At 37.6% G+C, this 27,753-nt stretch overlaps 1 protein-coding gene across 5 annotated transcripts in view; it reads right to left on the bottom strand.

Annotated features, from left to right (window-relative positions):
• Nucleotides 1-27,753, bottom strand: part of CCDC15 (coiled-coil domain containing 15) — a 98,775-nt gene that overhangs the window by 28,459 nt on the left and 42,563 nt on the right. For all 5 annotated transcript variants that reach the window (XM_045370802.3, XM_065529181.2, XM_065529180.2 and 2 more), the window contains 2 exons: nt 18,103-18,195; nt 16,851-16,954 (listed from right to left, as the gene is read on the bottom strand). In XM_045370802.3, the coding sequence (XP_045226737.2) occupies nt 16,851-16,954; nt 18,103-18,195 (197 nt within the window). The remainder of the gene's footprint in view (nt 1-16,850; nt 16,955-18,102; nt 18,196-27,753) is intronic.

Raw genomic sequence — 27,753 nt, 5'->3', positions numbered from 1 at the left:
TTGTCAATTTTGGCTTTTGTTGCCGTTGCTTTTGGTGTTTTAGACATGAAGTCCTTGCCCATGCCTATGTCCTGAATGGTATTACCTAGGTTTTCTTCTAGGGTTTTTATGGTTTTAGGTCTAACATTTGAGTCTCTAATCCATCTTGAATTAATTTTCGTATAAGGAGTAAGGAAAGGATCCAGTTTCAGCTTTCTACATATGGCTAGCCAATTTTCCCAGCACCATTTATTGAATAGGGAATCCTTTCCCCATTTCTTGTTTTTGTCAGGTTTGTCAAAGATCAGATGGCTGTAGATGCGTGGTATTATTTCTGAGGGCTCTGTTCTGTTCCATTGGTCTATATCTCTGTTTTGGTACCAGTACCATGCTGTTTTGGTTACTGTAGCCTTGTAGTATAGTTTGAAGTCAGGTAGCGTGATGCCTCCAGCTTTGTTCTTTTGGCTTAGGATTGTCTTGGCAATGCAGGCTCTTTTTTGGTTCCATATTAACTTTAAAGTAGTTTTTTCCAATTCTGTGAAGAAACTCATTGGTAGCTTAATGGGGATGGCATTGAATCTATAAATTACCTTGAGCAGTATGGCCATTTTCAAAATATTGATTCTTCCTATCATTGAGCATGGTATGTTCTTCCATTTGTTTGTGTCCTCTTTTATTTCACTGAGTAGTGGTTTGTAGTTCTCCTTGAAGAGGTCCTTTACATCCCTTGCAAGTTGGATTCCTAGGTATTTTATTCTCTTTGAAGCTATTGTGAATGGGAGTTCACTCATGATTTGGCTCTCTGTTTGTCTGTTACTGATGTTTAAGAATGCTTGTGATTTTTGCACATTGATTTTGTATCCTGAGACTTTGCTGAAGTTGCTTATCAGCTTAAGGAGATTTTGGGCTGAGACAATGGGGTTTTCTAAATATACAATCGTGTCATCTTTAAACAGGGACAATTTGACTTCTTCCTTTCCTAACTGAATACCCTTTATTTCTTTCTCTTGCCTGATTGCTCTAGCCAGAATTTCCAACACTGTTGTACAGGAGTGGTGAGAGAGGGCATCCCTGTCTTGTGCCAGTTTTCAAAGGGAATGCTTCCAGTTTTTGCCCATTCAGTATGATATTGGTTGTGGGTTTGTCATAAATAGCTCTTATTATTTTGAGATACGTTCCATCAATACCGAATTTATTGAGTTTTTAGCATGAAGGGCTGTTGAATTTTGTCAAAGGCCTTTTCTGCATCTACTGAGATAATCCTGTGGTTTTTATCTTTGGTTCTGTTTATGTGCTGGATTACATTTATTGATTTGCATATGTTCAACCAGCCTTGCATCCCAGGGATGAAGCCCACTTGATCATGGTGGATAAGCTTTTTGATGTGCTGCTGGATTTGGTTTGCCAGTATTTTATTGAGGATTTTTACATCGATGTTCATCAGGGATATTGGTCTAAAATTCTCGTTTTATGTTGTATCTCTGTCAGGCTTTGGTATCAGGATGATGTTGGCCTCGTAAAATGAGTTAGTGAGGATTCCCTCTTTTTCTATTGATTGGAATAGTTTCAGAAGGAATGGTACTAACTCCTCCTTGTATCTCTGGTAGAATTCAGCTGTGAATCCATCTGATCCTGGACTTTTTTTCGTTGGTAAGCTATTAATTATTGCCTCAATTTCAGAGCCTGTTATTGGTCTATTCAGGGATTCAACTTCTTCCTGGTTTAGTCTTGGGAGAGTGTATGTGTCCAGGAAATTATCCATTTCTTCTAGGTTTTCTACTTTATTTGCGTAGAGGTGTTTATAGTATTCTCTGATGGTAGTTTGTATTTCTGTGGGGTTGGTGGTGATATCCCCCTTATCATCTTTTATTGCGTCTACCTGATTCTTCTCTCTTTTCTTCTTTATTAGTCTTGCTAGTGGTCTATCAATTTTGTTGATCTTTTCAAAAAACCAGCTCCTGGATTCACTGATTTTTTTGGAGGGTTTTTTGTGTCTCTATCTCCTTCAGTTCTGCTCTGATCTTAGTTATTTCTTGCCTTCTGCTAGCTTTTTAATGTGTTTGCTCTTGCTTCTCTAGTTCTTGTAATTGTGATGTTAGGGTATAGATTTTAGATCTTTCCAGCTTTCTCTTGTGGGCATTTAGTGCTATAAATGTCCCTCTACACACTGCTTTAAATGTGTCCCAGAGATTCTGGTATGTTGTATCTTTGTTGTCATTGGTTTCAAAGAACATCTTTATTTCTGCCTTCATTTCGTTATGTACCCGGTAGTCATTCAGGAGCATGTTGTTCAGTTTCCATGTAGCTGAGTGGTTTTGAGTGAGTTTCTTAGTCCTGAGTTCTAGTCTGATTGCACTGTGGTCTGAGAGACAGTTTGTTATAATTTCTGTTCTTTTACATTTGCTGAGGAGTGCTTTACTTCCAACTATGTGGTCAATTTTGGAATAAGTGCGATGTGGTGCTGAGAAGAATATACATTCTGTTGATTTGGGGTGGAGAGTTCTGTATATGTCTATTAGGTCCACTTGGTGCAGAGTTGAGTTCAATTCCTGGATATCCTTGTTAACTTTCTGTCTCGTTGATCTGTCTAATGTTGACAGTGGGGTGTTAAATTCTCCCATTATTATTGTATGGGAGTCTAAGTCTCTCTGTAAGTCTCTAAGGACCTGCTTTATAAATCTGGGTGCTCCTGTATTGGGTGCATATATATTTAGGACAGTTAGCTCTTCCTGATGAATTGATCCCTTTACCATTATGTAATGGCCTTGTCTCTTTTGATCTTTGATGGTTTAAAGTCTGTTTTATCAGAGACTAGGATTGCAACCCGTGCTTTCTTTTGTTTTCCATTTGCTTGGTAGATCTTCCTCCACCCCTTTATTTTGAGCCTATGTTTCTCTGCATGTGAGATGGGTCTCCTGAATACAGCAAACTGATGGGTCTTGACTCTTTATCCAATTTGCCAGTCTGTGTCTTTTAGTTGGACCATTTAGTCCATTTACCTTTAAGGTTAATATTGTTATGTGTGAACTTCATCCTGTCATTATGATATTAGCTGGTTATTTTGCTCACTAGTTGATGCAGTTTCTTCCTAGTATCGATGGACTTTACATTTTGACATGTTTTTGCAATGGCTGTTGTTCCTTTCCATGTTTAGTGCTTCCTTCAGGATCTCTTGTAGAGCAGACCTGGTGGTGACAAAATAAGCATTTGCTTGTCTGTAAAGGATTTTATTTCTCCTTCACTTATGAAACTCAGTTTGGCTGGATATGAAATTCTAGGTTGAAAATTCTTTTCTTTAAGAATGTTGAATATTGGGCCCCACTCTCTTCGGGCTTGGAGAGTTTCTGCCAAGAGATCTGCTGTTAGTCTGATGGGCTTCCCTTTGTGTGTAACCCAACCTTTCTCTCTGGCTGCCCTTAACATTTTTTCCTTCATTTCAACTTTGGTGAATCTGACAATTATGTGTCTTGGAGTTGCTCTTCTCAAGGAGTATCTTTGTGGTGTTCTCTGTATTTCCTGAATTTGAATGTTGGCCTGTCTTACTAGGTTAGGGAAGTTCTCCTGGATGATATCTTGCAGAGTGTTTTCCAACTTGGTTCCATTTTCCTTGTCTCTTTCAGGCACACCAATCAGACGCAGATTTTGTCTTTTCACATAATCCCATATTTCTTGGAGGCTTTGTTCATTTCTTTTTACTCTCTTTTCTCTACACTTCTCTTCTTGCTTCATTTCATTCATTTGATCTTCAATAGCTGATACTCTTTCTTCCAGTTGATCGAGTCGATTACTGAAGTTTGTGCATTTGTCACGTAGTTCTCGTGTCATGGTTTTCATCTCTATCAGTTCTTTTAAGGTCTTCTCTGCATTGATTATTCTAGTTATCCATTCATACATTCTTTTTTCAAGGTTTTTAGTTTCTTTGCACTGGTTATGTAGTTCCTCCTTTAGCTCTGAGAAGTTTGATCGACTGAAGCCTTCTTCTCTCAACTCATCAAAGTCATTCTCCATCGAGCTTTGTTCCATTGCTGGCGATGAGCTGCATTCCTTTGGAGGGGGAGATGCACTCTGATTTTTTTAAATTTCCAGCTTTTCTGCACTGCTTTTTCCCCATCTTTGTGGTTTTATCTGCCTTTGGTCTTTGATGATGGTAACATACTGATGGGGTTTTGGTGTGGGTGTCCTTTCTGTTTGTTAGTTTTCCTTCTAACAGTCAGGACCTTCAGCTGTAGGTCTGTTGGAGTTTTCTTGAGGTCCACTCCAGACCCTGTTTGCCTGGATATCAGCAGCAGAGGCTGCAGAAGATAGAATATTGCTGAACAGCGAGTGTTGCTGTCTGATTCTTGCTCTGGAAGCTTCGTCTCAGGGGTGTACCCCACTATGTGAGGTGCGAGGTGTCAGTCTGCATCTAGTAGGGGATATCTCCCAGTTAGGCTACTCGGGGGTCAGGGACAAGCAGGCAGTCTATCCATTCTCAGATCTCCACCTCCGTGCTGGGAGATCCACTGCTCTCTTCAAAGCTGCCAGACAGGGGCATTTACCTCTGCCGAGGTTTCTGCTGCTTTTTGTTTAGCTATGCCCTGTCCCCAGAGGAGGAGTCTACAGAGGCAGGCCAGCCTCCTTGAGCTGTGGTGGGCTCCACCCAATTCGAGCTTCCCGGCAGCTTTGTTTACCTACTTAAGCCTCAGCAATGGTGGGCACCCCTCCCCCAGCCTCGCTGCCACCTTGCAGTTAGATCTCAGACTGCTGTGCTAGCAATGGGCGGGGGACCCTCTGGGCCAGGTGTGGGATATAACCTCCTGGTGTGCCATTTGCTAAGACCCTTGGTAAAGCGCAGTATCAGGGTGGGAGTTACCCGATTTTCCAGGTGTTGTGTGTCTCAATTTCCTTTGGTTAGGAAAAGGAATTTCCTTCCCCCTTGCGCATCGCAGGTGAGGCGATGCCTCACCCTGCTTCAGCTCTTGCTGGTCGGGCTGCACCCGCGGACCAGCTCCAACTGTCCGATACGCCCCAGTGAGATTAACCCAGTACCTCAGTTGAAAATGCAAAAATCACCCGTCTTCTGTGTTGCTCACGCTGGGAGCTGGAGGCTGGAGCTGTTCCTATGCGGCCATCTTGGGCGCGCCCTACAGCATGGATTTTGTTTGTTTTCATGCCATATCTGAAGTTATTAATGGACATTTTAATTAAATAACATGAATAGCATGGTCAGTGGGTTTGCAGTTCTCCCACTGTCTTTTTGCATTGGCCATTTATTCTTTATATAAAGTACAATTACAATGTCTTCTGTCTAATTCAAACTAGTTTGCATACGCAAATCTTTCTATGACCTCAGTTTATTTTTATATTTTATTTACTTATTTTTTTAAGTTCTAGGGTACATGTGTACAACGTGCAGGTTTGTTACATATGTATACATGTGCTATGTTTGTGTGCTGCACCTATTAACTCGTCATTTACATTAGTATTGCAACAGTTTTTGTCAGGTTGCTTTTAGAACAACGGTATTATATTTCAAGGGGGAAAAAAGCATGTGAGGAAAAAAACATACACAAAGGGAATACTAAACACCTCACAGGAAATCTGTTTTCACTAGTGGGATGCCACATTAATATTTCAGGAGTCCTTGTACCCTCTTATACACAATAAACAGGATATTCAGCGGCAAGAGGCCCTCAATCATGCAGATACTGCTTAGTCTTCCAATGTCAAACAAACTAGTGATAAAATATTTGAGAAATTAAGAAATACAGGAAAGATAGGAAAAAATGATTTATCATCCACAGACAATTCTTTAACATCTTCAAATATTTTATTTCAGTATGTTATTCACTGTATGATTGTTGTTGTTGCAAAAAGCTTTGTTTCCATCTGGTCCACAGCTTGGGAGAAGTTCAGGGGCGGTTAAGAAGCTGCCCTGGGGCTAGAGGCGGAGGCTCAGGCAAAAGCTGCAAGTACAGGGGCCTGCAGCAGTGCCCCTCAAAGATCACTGCCAATATTTCACTTGAGGCTTTTTTCATTTATGCTCACAAGAAAAATTAGTCTGTAATGCTGCTTTCTTGTAATGTCCCTGTCACGTTGGTATTAAGGTTATGCTGGTCTCTATAATTATTTGAGAAATATTCTACTTTCCATTCTCTGGAAGAATTTATGTAAAACTTTGTTATTTTTTCCCTTATATATTTAAAAAGAATTCCCCAGTGAAGATATATGAGCTTGAATCTGAACCTGGATTTTTCTTTCAGGATTTTTAATAACTGATTTTATTCCTTTCAGTGATATGGGATTACTCAAATATTCAATTTCTTCTTGTGTCCATTTTAGCTGTTTTATCTCCATAGGAGTTTATTTTATTAAAATTTTCAAATTTTTAAAATGTAAAGTTGTTTATAATGTTCTCTTATTGTGATTTAATGTCTGTAGGCTCTGTAGTAATGGCTCCTTTTCTATTCCTAATACTGGTAAATTGTGTTTTTTCTTTTTACTGATTAGTAAAAGTGATATATCCTTGGCAAAACAAAATCTTTAAAAGAACCAACTTTTGTCTTTGATTTCCTCTGTTATGGATTTGTTTTAAATTTCACTGATTTCTGCACTTATTCCTATGGCTTCTTTTTTTCTGATGTAATTGGCAGTTTTTCCCAAGCTTAAGATGGAAGGTTAAAACATTGACTTGTAGCCTTTTTTATTTTATATTAATTGTAATCAAGGCTCTGACATTCCCTTTAAGGACTGCTTCAGCGACATCTAAAAAGTTTTAATATGATTTATCTTCATTATTATTTTCTCAAAAGTATTTCCTAATTGCCATTATAACTTTTTCTTTGATCCATGATCCTTTAGAAATACACTACTTATTGATTTCTAGTGTAATATCACTAAAGTTACAGAACAGACTGAAAAATAACCCAAAGTAAGATCAACTTTGGAAAATGTTCCATGGGCACTTGATAGGAATACATTCTGTCACGATTCAGTGTTTTTACAAATGTTTCCACTTTTCTTAAATTTCTAGGCACAAATTGGTTGGGTCATATAGTAGGTCTATATTTAACTGTATAAGATATTAAACAGTTTTCCAAAGTGGTTATGCTCTTTTCTACATATGATACTAATACATGAGTTACAGCTGTTCTTCATCCTTGCCACTATCGGGTACTGTTAAGTTTGTTGCCTTTCCCTCCCTAAGCTAATCTAGTGAGTCTGAAGTGGTACCTCATTGTGTATATAGTGAGTTCTTATTTTAAGATTATATTTTTGGCTGGGCGCAGCGCATTTTTGGCTGGACCCAGCACTTTGGGAGGCCGAGACGGGTGGATCACGAGGTCAGGAGATTGAGACCATCCTGGCTAACATGGTGAAACCCCGTCTCTACTAAAAATACGAAAAACTAGCCGGGCGAGGTGGCGGGCGCCTGTAGTCCCAGCTACTCGGGAGGCTGAGGCAGGAGAATGGCGTGAACCCGGGAGGCGGAGCTTGCAGTGAGCTGAGATCCGGCCACTGCACTCCAGCCTGGGCGACAGAGCAAGACTCCGTCTCAAAAAAAAAAAAAAAAAAAAAAAAAAAGATTATATTTTTGTATTTGATTCTATTTTATAGATTCCAGTTCTTTGGTGAAATTCTCCATATTTTCATCAATTTTCTCCACCTCTTCCTCTAGTTACCTGAGCACATTCATCAATTATTTTAAAGTCTACTAATACTAGTATCTTGTGTCACTGGAGTCTGCTTCTGTTGTCTTTTCTTTCTCTTGGCTTTTGGACATCTAGTTCCAAGTATGTACTTAGAAACTTTTGATTGAACACTGAATATTGTTTTAATTTTTTAGAGGCTCTAAATGATATTATCCATAACCAGAGAAAGTTCATACTTTTCTCAGCTAGGCACAAAGTACACAGTTCATCATCTTAATCTAGTCCAGACATCAGCAGAATCAAGGCTGCTTTGTAATTTAGGTACAATTTATTCTATTGCCAGCTAGACTATGTTCTTAGTGTATGCTCTCCCTAGCTCACCTGAAAGCCTGGTATGTACATTGAGCCCTTTCTCCCCTCCCCTAACCCAGTGGGTCCTGAACTCTACATCTCCTTGTCATCACAGACTAATAGATTCTTAGTCTGTTTTCCACATATTTTCCATTTAGCCTTCATGTTTTCTTAGACTTTGACAAATGTCTTGGGGAGAAAACTGATAAAATGTTTGAGACCCTCGAGTCTCCAATTTTGTTACTGCAGCTCCTTAAGACCACCAAAATCTCTGCTTGTTTCTGTCATCCAGCAACAGCCCTGTACCTTATCCAATGTCATGCTGAAACATATTTTGAAAACTCCTTAAGAAATATTTAGTTCCTATTGTTCCCAGAACTTTAGTTATTTTCACATGCATATAAATCAGACCTCCCTTAATATTTCACATGCTCCTTAAGCTCATGGTCACAAACTGAACTCACTAGCTTCCCGAAAAACCTGTTCTTTGAACATTCCCTATTTATGTTAATGGTACTAACCGTTCATTCAATTATCTAAGAAAAAAGTTAGAAACTACCCTTGACCCCTCTCTCAACACCAAAGCCATCAAGACTAAGAATTTGGTTATCAAAAATCTATGGATTCTACTTCTTAAATATTATTAAATATGTCACTCTCTGTTCCCAGTGCCCTCATCATCCCCCACAACTACTACAATAACTTCTTAACTGGACTCTGCCTTAGTTTTCTTTTTTAGATTATTCTATATGCAGCTGCCAGACTGATCTTTCTAAGATTCTAGTCAGATTATAGGACTTTTGCCTTAAAATCTTTCAACAACTTCGTTATAGATTCTCTGCCACTTCACTTCACTTGGGGTTTAGCCACCCCAAATTTTTATTTCCCAGACATACCTTATGCTTCATACGAAGCTCCTTGACCATCTGACAAACTTCAATTCATCCTTTAAGATCCTTTAAGATCCTTAAGGATCCTTAAGATCCTACATCCTTAAGATGTAGCTTAAGTATTAACTCATCTATAAAGCATTTCTTGACCTCCCTAGACTATCCCTGCCTCACTTTAAGCATTATAATTATTATCTCTTTTTCTCCTACTATCTGTCCTCTCTTGGTGCTCATCCTATTAATCTTCATCATCATCACTACTACCACCACTACATCATCATGGTAGTAACAGGTACTTTTTATTGAGATCTTATTAAATGTCAGATACAATGTTAAGTACTTTACATACATTTCTCCATTTAATGCTATCAACAAACTAGAATATCAATATTATAATCTCCATTATATAATTAAGGATATTGACGCTCAGAGATGAAGTTACTTGCTTAAGTTTACGAAGTTCATATGGGATACATTCAAACTTAAGTCCATTTGTAAATATGTACTATCCTGTCATATATTCTAGTTTTATATTCTTAGCATATAGGACAGTCCCTGGCATGTTGTAAGTTTTCAATAAATGTTTGCTTTGTTGTTGAAAAGTACTAAACAAGATAATATATGATACTCCTTGTCAATTACAAAATTCTGCATGAATACTACTATTATTTCCTCTCACCTTGACTCTGTTTATGTATGTTTTCCTAATTCACCATCCTTATCCCCTTCCCTGCAAAACACGTATTTATCCACCCACACCCAACTGAAGTATAATATTTTCTCTAACTCTCCAGATAAAATCATTAACCCCTTCTTCTGTGCTCACATGGACTCTGTACCTATCTCTGCAACTGCACTAATTATATTACTAATTTGAATAATTTGTTTCTCATCCTCCCTCCCCAACTTAAGATTATGAGTTCTTCAAGAAAAGGAATGAATTTTCTTTATCTTTGTATCATCTGAGTCTAGGACAGTGCCTATGATATGGAAGATAAAAAATAAATGTTTTCTGAATAAATGCAGAATCCCTCTTAGACCTGGGTAAGAGGGGAGAGCTTATCACGAGACCCACATTTTTAATAGTCCCACTTTGGCCTGTCTCTGACCATATCTCTTCCCATAGTCCTCAGAGACTAAGCGACTAGGGGAAGGTATGCACCTGAAGCCTATGACTGCCCATCTATACTCTGCTCCAAGTACCCAGGCCCCTGGAATTCTTTACTCAAACTTTCCAAGGCCATTTTTAGGGTATACACAGTTCTGTTCCCCACCTTTGTCTTCCTCAGAGCAGACTGCAACTCTCGTGTGCATCTAGGCTCAATGGGACATTAAGGGGTGACTACTTACAAGGCATATACTTAGAACTTGGAAATCTGGGCTGAGTTGAACCATAGCATGTATCCAAAATTCTTTGAGTACAAAATAGAGGCATGAGTAAGAATAGAAAGCAGGTGGACTGGAGGCTGACTCTCCCCAAACTGCCACTCATGTTACTTCAAGTAACTCAGGGGAGTTCAAGAATTACAAATTTGAGTCTGACCTTCTAGTCACTATGAAATCATATTTGTCAAGGTAGGACAATAGAATATCTGTCATTTAACAGTTTTTTTTAGCTCAGCTTATAACATTTAAATACTTAGATGTAAGGTACATAAACTTGTATTTGTAACGTGAGCCCAGTACCGCAAATATTAGAGGCAGGTTTAAATCAATTATTCCATGAATAAACTATACATAAATGAAAATACATGTGAAAGCACTTAAAATAACACAATAAATATTTCCTTTGACATGGCTACTATACCAGCAGTCACTGTTTTTTTAAATGAATTGTTCTAAATAAAGAATACTTCTATTACAGAAACAGCTGCCCATTAAGATGAAGGAAAACTTATTAGTAATACAAAAGAAGAAATGGATTACTAATTAAAAGGTTTTTTGTTTTTTTTTTTCACTGAGATGAAATAGCATTGAAAAGGAACTAGGAAACTTTTAGGTCCAATGACGACCTATTAGGGAAAGGACTCTTTATTAAATAAATGTTGCTGGGGTAACTGGCTAGGCAAATGCAGAAGAATGAAACTGGACTCCTACCTTTACTATACACAAACATTAACTCAAGATGGATTAAATATTTAAATGTAAGACCTCAAACTATAAAAATCCTAGAAGAAAACCCAGGAAGTACCATTCTGGACATCAGCTTTGGCAAAAACTTTATGACTAAATCCTCAAAAGCAACTGCAACAAAAGCAAAAACTGACAAATTGGACTCAAACTAAAGAGCTTCCTCACAGCAAGAGAAACTATCAAGGGCATAAACAGACAACCTACAGAATGGTAGAAGATATTTACAAACTATGTACCCGACAAAGGTCTGATATCCAGTATCTGTAAGGAATTTAACAATTTGGCCAGGCGTGGTGGCTCACACCTGTAATTCCCCCAATTTAGGAGGCTAAGGCGAGTGGATCACCTGAGGTCAGGAGTTCAAGACCAGCCTGGCCCACATGGCAAAACCCTGTCTCTACTAAAAATACAAAAATTAGCCAGGCGCGGTGGCACATGCCTGTAGTCCCAGCTACTCGAGAGACAGGCACGAGAATCACTTGAACCCGAAAGGCAGACGCTGCAGTGAGCTGAGAATGTGCTGCTGGACAGAGTGAGACTCCATCTCAAAAAAAAAAAAAAAAAAACACCAAGCAAACCAAAAAACAACCCCATTTAAAAAGTGGGCAAAAGACATGAACAAATACTTCTCAAAAGAAGACATACAAGTGGCCAATAAAGAAGAAAAAATGTTCCACATCACTAATCATCAGAGAAATGCAAATCAAAACCAAAATGAGATACCATCTAACACCAGTCAAAACAGGTATTACTAAAAAGTCTAAAAATAACAGATAATTGCAAGGCTGCACAGAAAAGGGAATGCTTATTCATTGTTGGTGGAAATGTAAATTAGTTCAGCCACTGTGGAAAGCAGTTTGGAGACTTTTCAAAGAACTTAGAACTACCATTTGACCCAGCAATCCTATTATTTGGTACAATGAATCCTTCTACCAAAAAGACACATGCATTCATATGTTCATCGCACCACTATTCACAACAGCAAAGACACAGAATCAACCTAGGTGCCCATCAATGGTGAACTGGATAAAGAAAATGTGGTATGTATACACCATGGAATACTATGCAACCATATAAACGAATTAAATCATGTCCTTTACAGCAACATGGATGTAGCTGGAGGCCATTATCCTAAGCAAATTAACACAGAAACAGAAAACCAAATACTGCATGTTCTTACTTATAAGTGGAAGCTAAACTTTGGGTACACATAGACACAAAAATGAAAACAATAAACACTGAAGACTACTAGAGGGAGGGAGAGGGGAGAAGCAAGGGCTGAAAATTACCTATTGGGTACTATACTCACTATCTGAGTGACAGAATCATTTGTACCAGAAACTTCAGCATCATGCAATATACCCATATAACAAACCAGCACCTGTACCCCCTGAATCTAAACTAGAAGTTGAAATTATAAAAAACAAAACCAAAAAGACCCCAAAAACTATTCATCATGCTATTTGAACACATTTCTAGCACTTTACAGTAACCTATAGTGATTTTGTTATAGTATTATATACAGTATTTCAAAATAAAAGTGTTATTGCCTTATACTTTATAGCACTTCACAAATTTCAAACTATTACACATATTAGCACTTTGTTTAGTGCGTTATGCATAGTATGTCAATAACATCTGATGAAGTAAATCCTCATATTAGATTTCATTATAACTTTTTTTTTTTTTTTGAGACGGAGTTTCGCTCTTGTTGCCCAGGCTGGAGTGTAATGGCGTAATCTCCGCTCACTGCAATCTCTGCCTCCTGGGTTCAAGCAATTCCCCTGCCTCAGCCTCCCAAGTAGCTGGGATTACAATCATGAGCCACCACACCCAGCTAATTTTATATTTTTAGTAGAGATGGGGTTTCTCCATGTTGGCCAGGCTGGTCTCAAACTCCTGACCTCAGGTGATCTGCCCACCTCAGCCTCCCAAAGTGCTAGGATTACAGACGTGAGCCACCGTGCCTGGCCCATTATAACTTTTTATGCATTGTTTATAAGTCAGTAGGCACAATGAAGTTTGTCAAGACAATGGGGTTGAGCTCTAAGGAACACAGTAAAAACCCATAGCCTGTAGTCCTAGCTACTCAAGAGGCTGAGGCAGGAGAATCGCTTGAACCAGGGAGGCAGAGGTTGCAGTGAGCTGAGATTGCGCCACTGCACTCCAGTTTGGCAACAGAGAGAGACTCCATCTCAAAAAAAAAAAAAAAGAAAGAAAAGAAAAGAAAGAAAAGAAATGCAACTGATAGAGAAGAACTTCTTCAACTTGATAAAGCACATCTACAAAAAATTTACAGCTAACATCATACTTGATGGTAATAAATTGTAAGTTTACCCACTAGGATAAGAAACAAGGCAAAGATGTACCCTCTCATTAACATCATACTGAAAGTCCGTGCTAATGAAATAAGGCAACGAAAGGAAATGAAAGGCATACAGATCAGGGAAGAAGAAATAAAACTATCTTTGTTCACAGGTGATATGATCATATAATAACAAAAAAGTCACTGAACAAGCTACTGGAACTACTAAGTGATTACAGCAGGGTTGAAGGATACAAGTTTAACATACAAAAGTCAATCACTTTCCTATATACCAGCAATGAACAGGTGGAGTTTAAAATTAAAAGCGTAATACCATATAAATATACCAGCAATGAACTTTCCTATATACCAGCAATGAACAGGTAGAGTTTAAAACTAAAAGCACAATACCATTTATATGATTTCCAAAATGGAAGACCTAGGAATAAGTCTAACAAAATATATGTAAGATCTATAGGAGCAAAAACAACAAAACACTGAAGAAAGAAATCAAAGGACAACTAAATAAAATGGCGAGATAATCTATGGTCATGGATAGACTCAATATTGTCAAGATGTCAGTTCTCCCCAACTTGATATATACATTAACTGCAATCTCAGTAAAAATCTTAACAAGTTATTTTGAGGATATTGACAAACTTATTTAAAGTTTATGTAGAGAGGTAAAGCCAACACAACATTAAAGAAGAAAAACAAAATTGAAAGACTGAAATTACCCGACTTCAAGACTTATTATAAAGCTACACGCCACACCCACTTACGCCAGCACCCAGGTAGAGAACCAAAGGGCCTGAGGACAGGACTGCCTCACCCACTACTGCCAACGCAGGCACTCATGTTTGTCATCTGGGTGCCTGGGGATCAACCACTTATCTTATCCACAATGAGATACCATCTCACCACAGTTAGAATGGTAATTATCAAAACAACAAAAAGTAACAAAAGCTGGTGAGGATATAGAGAAAAGGAAACTCTTATACTCTGTTGGTGGGAATGTAAATTAGTACAGAAACTATGGAAAACAGTATGGAGATTTCTTAAAAAAAACTTAAAAACAGAACTTCCAGATGATCCAGCAACTCCACTATTGGGTATCTATTCAAAGGAAAAGAAATCAGTGTATCAAAGGGCTACCTGTACCTCCCCCCATGTTTACTGCGGCACCATTCACAATTGTCAAGATACTGAATCAACCTAAGTGTCCTCAACAGAGGGACACAAAGAAAATGTGGTATATATACACGATGGAATACTATTCGGCCATAAAAAAGAATGAAATCCTGTCATTTGCTGCAACACAGATGGAACTGGAAGTCATTATGTTAAATCAAACAAGCCAGGCACAGAAAGGCAAACATCGCAAGTTCTCACTCACATGTGGGAGCTAAAAACGCTGATCCCGTAGAGGTAGAAAGTAGAATGAGAGTTAACCAGAGAGTGGGAAGTGAGGAGGGGATGAAGAATGGGTTAATGGTTAATGGGTATAAACATACAGTTAGATAGGCAGAATAAATTCTACTTATTGGTAGCACAGTAGGGTGACTCTAGTTAACAATAATTTATTGTATATTTCAAAACAGCTAGAAGATTTGAAATGTTTCCAACACAAAGAAATCATAGTGTTTGAGATGACAGATATCCTAATTACTCTGATTTGATCATTACACATCACACATTTGATCATATACATTGCATGGTATCAAAATATTACATGTATCCCATAAATATGTACAATTATTATGTATCAATAAAAATATGTAAGTAAAGCTATAATAATCAAGATAGTGTGGTACGGCAAAAGACAAATAGATCGATGGAGTAGAACAAAGAGATCAATGGAACAGAACAGAGAACTGAGTCCAAAAAACAGAACCACATAAATGCAATCAACTGATTTTTAACAAAAGAGCAAAGGCAATACGATTGATAAAAGATGGTCTTTTCAACAAATGCTGCTGGAACAACTGGACATCCACATGCAAAAAAAAATGACTCTAAACACAGATCTTACACCTCTCACAAAAATTAACAAAATGGATCACAGAGAAAAATGCAAAATGCAAAGCTACAAAACTCCTAGAAGGTAACACAGGAGAAAATCTAAGTGACTTTGGGTATGGCAGTGACTTTTTTTTATATATAACACCAAAGGCACAATCCATGAAAGAAGGAACTGATAAGGCGGACTTCATTTTGCTCTGCAAAAGATACTGTCAACAGACGAGAAGACATGCTACAGACCGGGGAAAAAATGTTTACGAAAGACTGATAAAGCACTGTTATTCAAAATATACAAAGAACTCTTAAAATTCAACAATAAGAAAAACAAATGACTCAAAAAATTGGAAAAAGATCTGAACAGACACATCATCAAAGAAGATATACAGATGACAAATAAGCATGTGAAAAGGTGTTCCATATTATATGTCATTAGGGAAGTGAAAATTAAAACAATGAGATACGACTAAATACCTACTAGAATGGCCAAAATCCAAAATACTGACAATATCAAATGCTAGCAAGGATGTCGAGCAACAAGAACTCTCATTCCTTGCTGGTGGGAATGCAAAATGGGTATAGCCACTTTGGAAGATAGTTTGGTATTGTCTTATAAAGCTAAATATATTTTTACCATATGATCCAGCAATCATACTCCCTCAGCAACCATACTCCTTGTTATTTACTCAAATGAGCTAAAAAGTATGCCCCCACAAAAACTTGTACATAGATTTTAAAGTAGCTTTGTTCATATTTGCTAATATTGGTAGTAAACAATATGTCCTTCAGTAGGTGAACAACTAAACTGTGATACATTCAGATAATGGGATATTATTCAGTACTAAAAATAAATGAGCTATCAAGTCATAAAAAAAGCACTAGAGGAAACGCACATGCATATTTCTAAGTATAAAAAGCCAATCTGAAAAGGTTACATACGTACTGTATGATTCCAACTATATGACATTCTGGAAACGGCAAAACCACGGAGACAGTAGAGAGTTCAGTGGTTACCACAGGATAGGGTGTAAAGAGGGAGGAATAGGCAAAGCACAGAGGATTTTAGGGAAGTGGAAGTACTCTCTGTAATACCATAATGGTAGACACATGACATTATGTATTTGTCAAAACCTATAGAATGCCTAAAACTAAAGGTGAACCCTAACGTAAACTATGGACTTTGGGTAATAATAATGTGTTAATGTAGGTTCATCAGTTCTAATAAATTGTAACACTATGGTGCAGGATAGTGACAGTAGGAGAGGCTACGCGTTTGTGGGGCAGAGGGTATACTCTCTGTACTTTCTGCTCAATTTTGCTGTGAGCCTACAACTGCCCTTAAAAAATCAAGTCTAATAGAAAATCGAACCAAAAAACCAAACCATAGCTCTTCACCATCTTCCAATACTTCCCCCAGATCGTTAAAAACAGCTGTTTTCAACATGGATCAGAGGGCAAAACCATTACCTTTTTCTAAACTTCATCTTCCAAAAACATCTTAACTGGCAATTTAAGGCTCACAGGGCAGATCAAATAACTTACTTTTCAATTTTCTTCTTTTGTTCTTTTTGCCTTTGTTGTTCTTTTACTTGTTCTCTCTCAATATCCATGAAAAGTCGTCTATGTCTCAGGTACTGCTTTTGACGCTAAGGAAAGAAGTTAAAATTACTTAGATTCTGCTTTCAGAGGAATTTCCAAGGAAGAAAAATATTCTTATACCATAGACAAAAACAAACAGTGAGCAAACAAAAATAGATGATATAGAAGTTACATGGGATTCAGTCTTTAATTTCCTTCTGTCTGTGGTCACTCAGGATGTCACATACACAAGAATTTTATATTTTCAAGCACATAGCTATTATATGTTAATAGGCAAACCAGAGAAAGTATTTACTCTGTGTTACTCTGAAATATTTATTCTGTGTTCCCAAGTAGTAAGTACCATAAAAGCAGGGCCACAGAAAGAATGTAGAAGATATTTTATAACAGAACAATAATTACTTTAACTTTTCAAAATTAAAACAGTATCACAAAAGCATACTCTAAGCCTAGCCTAATATGGCACAGAGGAGGGTAGAAGGGCTGAGGTATAATAAAGCCTCAGACTCATAAACAACATGAGTAGAATAAAAGCAAGTCCTACTAGACTGTATGTGATCTGTTCGTACCTCTGGATTTATATACACTCTTTTAAATACACAAGCTATTCAATGAGCAAAAAGCATGTCTATGTATATACCAGAGTAGTACAGGGCTTTTTGCTAAAAATTATTGAAGGTCTATACTCAATACTGAGGATGCATCAGAATCACCAGTGGTATTTTTAAAAAACAAAAATGCCCTAAACCTCCGTTTTCAGATATTGATCTGGTGTATCTGGTTTAGATCTAGGCATATTTGTATTTTGAAAAAAACTTCCCATCTGATTCTGGTGCATGGCCAGGTTTAAGAACTATTGGTTTAAACTAACTTTAGATTGAAAAGAGAGAGAGAAAAAAAAGAAAGCCATAAAGTAATTATCTTCCTTTAAATAAGTTATAGTGGCAAATATACATTAGCTGGAGAAATTTATTAGTATACAATAATTGGTTTCATATCAATGTACCCTAACTCATAGGAGCTTGGAAAAGAAATTCAACACATTATAACGAGTGAAGCAACTTTTATTTTATTTATGAAATTTGTGGTATTAGCTCTTTTATGTGTTAGGACACAACAAATTGTTTCCTATTTCTCATATATTAATACTATCATAGTAGAAATATTGGTGTCCAAAAGCAGTATCATTACATACCTCTTTCTTATCTTCTTCTTTATCTACGCCAGACTGAAATGCGAGTGGAGCTTGGAATTCAGTGCTCAATCCTGATCGATATCCATCATAAGCCTGTTAGAAGGTCCAGTCACACAAAGTGACAAAATTACCAAAAACTACCTCATGAGCCATTTTGATATTTTTATCTAGTCTTTTCTTTTGCAAACTTGGGCTCAATTGGATAAAGAAGCAAAAAATAAATAAACAAATAAAAAGGGGGATATAAAGAATAAAATCAAAAAAGAATGAAAGGAAGCCATTTCAGAAGGAATTAACCAAACACAAAATAATAAATCGAAGAAAAGGGTTCAGGTCAAAAATATGAATAAACAAAAAATTAAAATGTTCAGAATGAAAATTCTTTTAAAGTGGTCACTTGAAATCACTGTCATGAGTGTACTTGGAATAGAATCTAGGATAAATAGCCAGATTCCTTAATATTTCAATTCCACATATGATCACTTTGAATTTATAAAACCCTCTTAGTGTGCATGAGTTGAGAGAAAATATGATATCAACAACTGGAATGGCATGGAGGAAACAGGCTAATTTCCACCCATGTTTACTGGGAAAGCCTTATAACTTGGTATATCTACTTGGACATTATATAGGTCAAATGATGATCTCCAACTTTTAGAAATAAAAAGTTAAAAATTATTTAATCTCTAAAGTTTAAAAGTTATTTATCTTTCAACAAGGTTGCAGGATACAAGATCAATATACAAAAATCAATTGTATTTCTATACTTGTAAAGAAAAATCTAGAAAGTAAATTAAGAAAAAATTTACAATTACAATATCTTAAAAAAGAATAAAACACTGAGAAATTTAACAGAGGAAGTGTGAATTTTACACTCTGAAACACACAAAACATTGTTTAAAAAAAATGAAAGATGGCCTATATAATGGAAAGACATCCCACGCTTATGGACTGGAAGACCTAATATTGGCAGCATTCCCCAAATCGATCAACAAATTTAATAAACCTCCATCAAAATGTCAGTTGATTCTTGGCAGAAATTGACAAGATGATCCTAAAATTCTTATGAAAATGCAAGGGACCCAGAATAGCTAAGACAGTCTTGAAAAAGAACAAAGTTAGGGGACTCTTCCTAACATCAAAACTTACTACAAAGATACAATAATCAAGACAAACTGTACTAATTCAAGGATAGATATGCTATAGATCAACAGAATAAAAGTGAGAGTTCAGAAATAAACTCTTACATTTATAATGCATTGATTTTCAATAAGAGTGCCAAGACAATTCAATTGAAAAATAAACGTCTTTTTAACAGATGATTCTGGGACACAGGTTATGCACATGCAAAAGAATGAAGTTGGACCTCTCCCTAACACTATACACAAAAATTTACTCAAAATTGATCATAGGCCTAAATATAACAGCTAATACTATAAGACTTAGAAGAATGCATAGGAGTACATCTTCATGATTTTGGCTTAGGTAATGAGTTCTTAGATATGACAATAAAAGCACAAACCATGAAAGAAAAAGTGGACAAATTAGACTTTGTCAAAACTAAAAACTTTTGTGCTGCAGAGGAAACCACCAAGAAAGTGAAAGGCAACACACAGACAGGAGAACATCTGCAAATCATATGTATCTGATAAGGGACTTGTATGTGGAACATATTATGAATTCTCACACTCAATAATCACAACACAAATAACCCAATTACAAAATGGGCAAAGCATCTAACAGTTCTCCAAGCAAGATATACAAATGGTCAGTAAGCACATGAAAAGGTGTTCAACATCATTAGCTATCAGGAAAATACAAATCAAAAGTATAGTGAGGTGCTACTTCACACCCACTTGGATGGCAATAATTAAAAATACAGATAATACCAAGTGTTGATGAGGATGTAAAGAAATTTGAGCCCTCGCATACTGCTGGTGGGAGTGAAAAATGGTGCAGCCACTTTGGAAAAATCAGTTTGGCAGGTCCTCAGAAGGTCAAGCACAGTTATCATACATTCCACCAACTCCACTATGAGGTATACGCCCAAGAGAAGTGAAAAATATGCCCACAAAAAAAAATTGTACACAAATGTTCACAGCAGTATTATTCCTAACAGCCAAGAAATAAGCCAAACTTCCATCATTTGATGAATAAAATGTGCTATATGCACAAAATAGAATATTTCTCAGCAGTGAATAGGAACGAAGTACTGCTATATGCTACATCAGTGGATTTTGAAAACATCTGCTAAGTGAAAGAAGCCAGTCACAAAAGGTCATATCTTTCATGGTCTCCTTTGCACAGACTATCCAGAACAGGCAAATCTGTAAAGACAGAAAATAGCTTAGTGGTTGCCTAGGACTGGAGGTGGGGCTAAAGGGAAAAGGGGAGTGGTACAGGACTTTTAGGGGGTGATGAAAATGTTCTGAGACTGATTGTGGTTAATGCCACAAACACAACCTGTGATTTTTGCACAACCCTATAAATACTAAAAACACTGTATACTTTAAATAGGTCAATTGTATGGTATGTGAATTACAATCATTCATTATTTGCATATTATATATTTGCAGATTTGCCTATTCACTAAAATTTGTGTGTAATCCCAGTACTCAAGGTGTTTTTGCAGGCCTTTGCAGACATGCACAGAGTTGTGAAAAATGTGAGTCACCCAACATGCATGTTGCCAACTGAGGCTGACCAAGGTGATACTCTGCCTTTTTGTTTCAGCTGTCATGCTGTAAACAAGTGTCCTTTTTGCAGTCTATTTGGTGCCACGTGTTTGCATGTTTGTGTTCTATGTTGGTGATTTCACTGTTAAAATGGCCCCCATGCATAGCTGAAGTACTATCTATTATTACTAAGCACAAAAAGGCAGTGGTGTATCTTATGGAAAAAATATGCGTGTTACATAAGCTTCATTCCAGCATGAGTTACAGTGCTGTTGGCTGTGAGTTCATGTTAACAGATCAACCATGTATATTAAATAAGGTGTTTTAAAGAGAAATATATATAAAATAAGGTTATGTAGTGATTAGCTAACAAAAATTGTATGACCAGAGGCTTGCAGGAATCTAACCCAGTTATCTCCCCTAGGAGCAAAAATTCAGTATTTCCTGATTCAGTGTTTGTAACAACTTTATATAACACAACTACTATGAATAACAAGAATAAATTGTTTATATCAATAAAGCTATTATTATTTTAAAAGTTATTTGTTTTGTGACTCTAAAAGTCTGAAAATCTATACAGCAAAATGTTCATGAGAAGTATCTCTAAAATTTTGGTTATCTTTTTCATTTGTGCTTATCTTCTCTATAATAAAAATGAAATTACTTTCTGTTTTCAATAAAGAAAACTGGACTCCCAGTACGCGCCAACGATGAAGCACACTTTGGGCTCTCTCTCTTGCTCTCATTGATTGTAACTAAGACTTCTAGGAAATGTAGCTCCTGGGATCTGGAGAGCGTAGGGGGTAACCTAGAGAGAAGTGAGCTAGAAAGTGGACCCCTTAATTCTGTGTGTGAACTCGCACATATCTCAGAATCACCCCTGAACTGTGCGTGCATGGGACAGACCTATAGGAATATATTAAAAGCTTTGAAAACTAACTAAACATTGGAGCCACTGTGCACAGGAGAGATCACTTACAGTTGGAATTTAACCAGGCTGACTGCCTGCTAGAATAAACAACAAAAGAGACAATATTCTTCAGAGGATTTTAACAGAAACCAGAGTCTCAAAATACAATATTAAAAATGTTAGCCTGGTGGCTAACATGGTGTCTCATGCCTGTAATCCCAGCACTTTGGGAGGGCAAGGCAGGTGGATTACTTGAGGTCAGGAGTTCAAGACCAGCCTGGCCAACATGGCAAAACCCTGTCTCCACTAAAAATAAAAAATAAAAAAATTAGCCAGGAGTGGTAGCACACGCCTGTAATGCCAGCTACTAGGGAGGCTGAAACACGAGAATCACTTGAACTCAGGAAGCAGAGGTTGCAGTGAGCCGAGATCACGCCACTGCACTCCAGCCTGGATGACAGAGCAAGACTCCACCTCAAAAAAAAAAAAGTCTAGGATACAACTTAAAGTTAGTTGACATAGAAAAAAGCAGGAAGATGTGACCAACTTTGAGGGGTGAAGATAATAAACAGATCCCAACTCCAGGGTGACCCAGATGTTGAATTAACAGACAAAACCTTTAAAGCAGTGATTAATACTATATCTATGAGGAAAAGGCAAACCCAATTGAAGTGAAAGAAAATACAGAAGTTCTCAGCACAAAAATAAAAATTATTTAAAAATACAGATCCAAATTTTAGAGACAGAAAAATACAATACGTGAAATCAAAATTTCACAGGATAGACTCAATAGAAGAATGAAAAAAAAGTCAGCGAACTTGAATCTACTGGATCAATATAAATGATCCAATGTGAAGAACAAAGAGAAAAAACAAGACTGGAAAAAAACCGAACAGCATGTCGATGATGCATCTGTGGGACAATATCAAAAGGTCTAACATTTGTGTCAATGGAGTTGCAGAAGGAAAGGAGAAAATAATTGGTACATAAAAAACATTTGAAGACATAATGGCAAAAAACTTCCCAAATTTGGTCAAAGATACAGATTTACAGATTGAAAATGTTCATCATACCTGAGATGGGATAAACTAAAAAACATTAAGCCTAGACACATCATAATTAAACTGCTGGAAACCAAAAAATAACAAGAGTTTTGAAAGTAGCCAGAAGAAATAGACATATTACATATAGAAGAACAATGACTCAAATAATTATAAATTTGCTATCAAAGACTGGAAACCAGAAGACAGTGGAACAGTATTTTTAATGTGCTGAAAGAAAAGAACTGTCAATCCAGAAATCCATATCCAGTAAAAATAAATTTTAGGACTGATGACAAAAGAGATATTCTCAGATGAAAGAAAATTAAGCAAATGCATTGCTACAAGACCTGCACCACAAGAAAAGGTAAAGAAAGTTAGCTGGAAAATGATACCAGGGAGGAATTTGAAACTTCAGGAATGAAAGACAAGCAACAAAAAGAGTCAGTAAGTAGAGACTCTCGGCCGGGCGCAGTGGTTCACACCTGTAATCCCAGCACTTTGAGAGGCGGAGGCGGGTGGATCACCAGGCAGGAGTTCGAGACCAGCCTGACTAACATGGCGAAACCCCATCTCTACTAAAAATTCAAAAATTAGCCAGGCATGGTGGCATGCACCTATTATCCCAGGTACTCAGGAGGCTGAGGCAGGAGAATAGCTTGAACCCGGGAGGCAGAGGTTGCTGAGCCGAGATCACACTACTGCACTCCCGCCTAGGCAACAGAGACTCTGTCTCAAAAAAAAAAAAAGGTAGAGACTCTCTCAAGTTTTTCACAAAAACATGTATGATTATTGAAGGCAAAAAAAAAAAACGGAGTTTTCAGTGTAGGCAGATGGAACACCTATGACAATTTTAACATAAAGGGGAAAGGGTAAAATGACCTGTCTGATTATAAAGCTTCTACATTTACTTAATGTGGTAAACTATTAACTCAAAGTAGACTGTGAAAGGTTTAGTATGTATACTGTAATCCTCAGAGCAACCATTATAAGATAATATGAAGAGATAGAGCCAAAAAGATAATAGGTCAATTAGAATGAAATTAAGTAATATTCAAATAAAGAGACTTCTGCTTGAAGCCACAGTACAATAATAGAACAGAATTTACCTTCCTCCTGAAGACTGAAGAAACAAAAAACAAACAAAAATCTATAAGACAATGGTTTTTAAACACTGGCTATAAGGAAGCACAGGATAATTATTTCTCATAGACAGGAAACAAATGTGGTCAGCACTACAATTGTCCCAGCTTACCGCCTCAATAATTTCTAGTACACGACATGGAGAGAGGGATTCCAGACAGACCTTGGCAGCCTCTCTGGGGAATAACAAGAAGAAACCACACTGTACCTTTAGCATTTTGCTTGCAAATCTCAGCTAAATTTCCAAGTTCATTGCTTGCAAGTTATGCCTTCCATACAACTGTAGGACACAATTTAGCTAAGCTTCCTACCACTAAATAACAAGCATTACCTTTCCCCCAGTTTCCAATAACATGTTCCTCATTTCCTTGAGCTTCACTGGCAGTATTTTTATTTATTTTTTATTTTATTTATTTATTTATTTATTTATTTATTTATTTATTTATTTATTTTTGAGACAGGGTTTTGCTCTTGTCGCCCTGGCTGGAGTGCGGTGGTGCGATCTTGGCTCACTGCAACCTCTGCCTCCTGGGTTCAAGTGATTCTTGTGCCTCAGCCACCCTTGCAGCTGTGATTATAGGTGCATGCCACCATGCCTGGCTAACTTTTATATTTTTAGTAGACAGGGCTTCACCATGTTGGCCAGTCTGGTCTCAAACTCCTGGTCTCAAGTGATCCGTTCACCTCGGCCTCCCAAAGTGCTGGGATTATAGGCATGAGCCACCATGCCCAGCTGGCAGTATCTTTAATGTACACATTTCCACCAATATTTTGCTTCTAAAAATGAAGATATTCTCTAAAATGACGGCCAGGAGCAGTGGCTCACACCTGCAATCCTAACACTTTGGGATCCTCCTCAGCCTCCTCAGGCAGGAGGATCACTTGAGGCCAGGAGCTCAAGACCAGAGTAGGCAACACAGCAAGACCCCGTCTCCACAAAAATATAAACATTAGCCAAGCATGGGTAGCACAACCTGTAGTCCTAGCTAATTAGGAGGCGGAGGCAGAAGGATCACTTGAGCCACCCATTTGCGCTTCAATGATTATGCCACTGCAATCCAGCCTGGGCAACTGAGTGAGAGTCTGTTTCAAAATACAACAATAATTTAAAAAATGATAAAGGCTTTCTCTGTCAGGGGCCTCAAAATTCTTCACCTCTATCCATTACCCATTTTTTTAGCCATTTCCACATTTTTTCAATATTTGTTGTAGCAGCACCCCATTCCCAGTACCAAATAGCTACAAACAGGAAACAACCCAGATGTCCATCAATAGGAGATTGAATAAACAAACTGTGATATATTCAAATAATGGAATGCTACACAGCAATGCAAAGAACACATTATTGATGCAGCAACATGAATGAATCTCAGAAACATTATGCTGAGTAAAAGGAACCTTACACAACAGGATTCATACTGTATAGGAAGGTCTAGAACAAAGAAAACGGATTGTGAAGAGTCAATGGATATATGGGTAAACAAAACGTAGTATATACATTCAGTGGAATGCTATTCAGCCTTAAAAAGGAAGTAACTCCTATAATATGCCATAGCATTATGCTAAGTGAAATAAGGCAGGCATAAAAGGACAAATACTGTATGATTTCACTTACATGAGGTACCGAGAGTAATCAAATTCATGAAGACAGAAAGTAGAATATGGTTGCCAGGGACATGGGGAGAAGAGACTGAGAAATTACTGTTTAACGTGTATACGGTCTCAGTTTTACAAGATGGAAAAAAACTCTGGAGATGGATTGTGGTGATGGTTGCACAACAATGTGAGTGTACCTAACACCACTGAACTGTATACTTAAAAAGGATTAAAATGGGAAATTTTATATGTATATTTTATCACAATTTTTTAATGTGTCTACATTTACATGTGTATAAATGCTTATAAAGAGGACTCAAAGGATGCATACAACTCTTGACAGTGATTAACTTTGAAGAGCAGAGAATATAGCAGGTGGGGCTTGAAGAGAAAACTTTTCCTCCGAGATAGTAAGAATAAGTAATAACAGCAACAAAAAGAAAGTAAATGGTTAAGGCAGTTATTGTGTGATAGCTTTTATTTTCTGTATGAAAGTTGAGAATATGCGGGTGCAGCAAGAAGTTTAAGGAGTGTTTAAGATTTAGAATAGTCAGTGTAGAGCACTGGAGAGCAAGGTGGTAGGGAATAGGCAAGAAAAAATACTAAGCAGCCCTGGGAACCTAGCTGTGACTGGAAACCCTAAGTATGAATATGGTATAAATCTATACTATTAAAGTGTTTTGTTCAAAAAGGCTAGATTATTTGGCAGCGTAAAAGGAGAAAAGATGGCCAGGCGCAGTGGCTTACACCTGTAATCCCAGCACCTTTGGAAGGCTCAGAAGGAAGGGTCACCTGAGGTCAGGAGTTTGAGACCAGCATGGCAAACACGACGAAATCCCATCTCTACTAAAAATACAAAAATTAGCCAGGTATGGTAGGACATGCCTGTAGTCCCAGCTACTCAGGAGACCGAGACACAAGAATCACTTGAGCCTAGGAGGCAGAGGTTGCAGTGAGCTGAGATTGCACAACTGCACTCCAGCCTAGGTGATAAAGTGAGACTCTGTCTCAAAAAAAAAAAAGGAGAAAAGGCTATTCCAGGGTTGAAAATTTCCAGGGACAGTAACAGCAGAAGGACAAGAGACTCAGACCACCAAAGCTGTAACCTGAACTGAATAGTCTGGAGTAAGTACCCCTCTTGTGTGCTTTGTGAATGCCCTATATGTCCTCTATTGCTAATTACGCTGCTTCATAATTATGTTTATGTATCAGTCTCTCTTCTTTAGATTGCCTGAAATTTGAGTGTTGTGTCTTGCTCACAACTGTATCTTTGATATTTAGTATTTAAACGATGGCTAAAACCTAAAAGGTGCTCAATAGATGTTTGATTGATTGGCTAATCCGTTCAAAACATATCTACCGAGTGACTACTAGGTACCAGCCACTGTGCCAAGTGCTGTTCATATAATGGTAAATAAAACAGGTATGGTACCTCTCTCACAACGCTTATGGGCTAGTGGGAAATCTCTAGACAATAAGAAAACAAGTAAACTAGTAACTAACTACAAATTGTTTTGCACTGAAAAGGAAACAAACAGAATGCAAGGATAAAGAAAAACAGAAAAGAGGAGATCTATTTTTGATAAGGTGGTAAGGACGGTCTTTTCCAAGGAGGTGACATTTAAGCTGAAACCTGAAGGATAAGAAGGGACCGACTTTATGAAGGAAAAAGGGAAGACTACCCAGACAAGAGGAAAAAACACATGCAAAAGACCGGAGGTAGGAAAGAGCCTGGCAGGGCTCAGGATGTATAAATGACAATGTAGACTAAAACACAGCAGCATACCCTTAGGCCAACCTTATAGACCCAAACTACAAATCACCAAGAGTTGCAGTTCAGTCCTGAAAACCTCAGCCCAAACTCTCTTTTCTGCTTCTTCGCCTCCTTAGAATTCTGCTCTCGTAAAGAGGCCGAGAGAAAATGTCCCTCCAGGCTCTTTCATACAGCCTAACACTGCTGGTTGCCGTAAGCCTTTGTTTTTCAAAACATAAAACTGGAAAATAAAAATTATGCAGAAAGGGGTAAAATTTCAGTGATAAAAACCAAACTTCAGTTAAGCCACAGAAAAATCTTAGTAGGCCAGGACATTGTAACATTTTCTTGAAAAACTACAGATCTTAACTCAATGCCCCCAAACCTTAGGCAAGAGGAACCTAACAAGCTCCAGCCCAAACCTGATTAGTTTATTTCTTGATGCTCCTGCCTTATGCTCTACCAGCTTACTGATGGCGATCTAGCCCTGGCCATGGGGTGGAAGATCCTCATAATCCCCGCCCTCAGAACGGC

Source organism: Macaca fascicularis, chromosome 14 (assembly GCF_037993035.2).
Source record: "Macaca fascicularis isolate 582-1 chromosome 14, T2T-MFA8v1.1".
In the NCBI taxonomy this organism is placed as follows: domain Eukaryota; kingdom Metazoa; phylum Chordata; class Mammalia; order Primates; family Cercopithecidae; genus Macaca; species Macaca fascicularis.
Note: the sequence above shows the minus strand (reverse complement) of the source record. Positions and strands in the feature narration are given on the sequence as shown.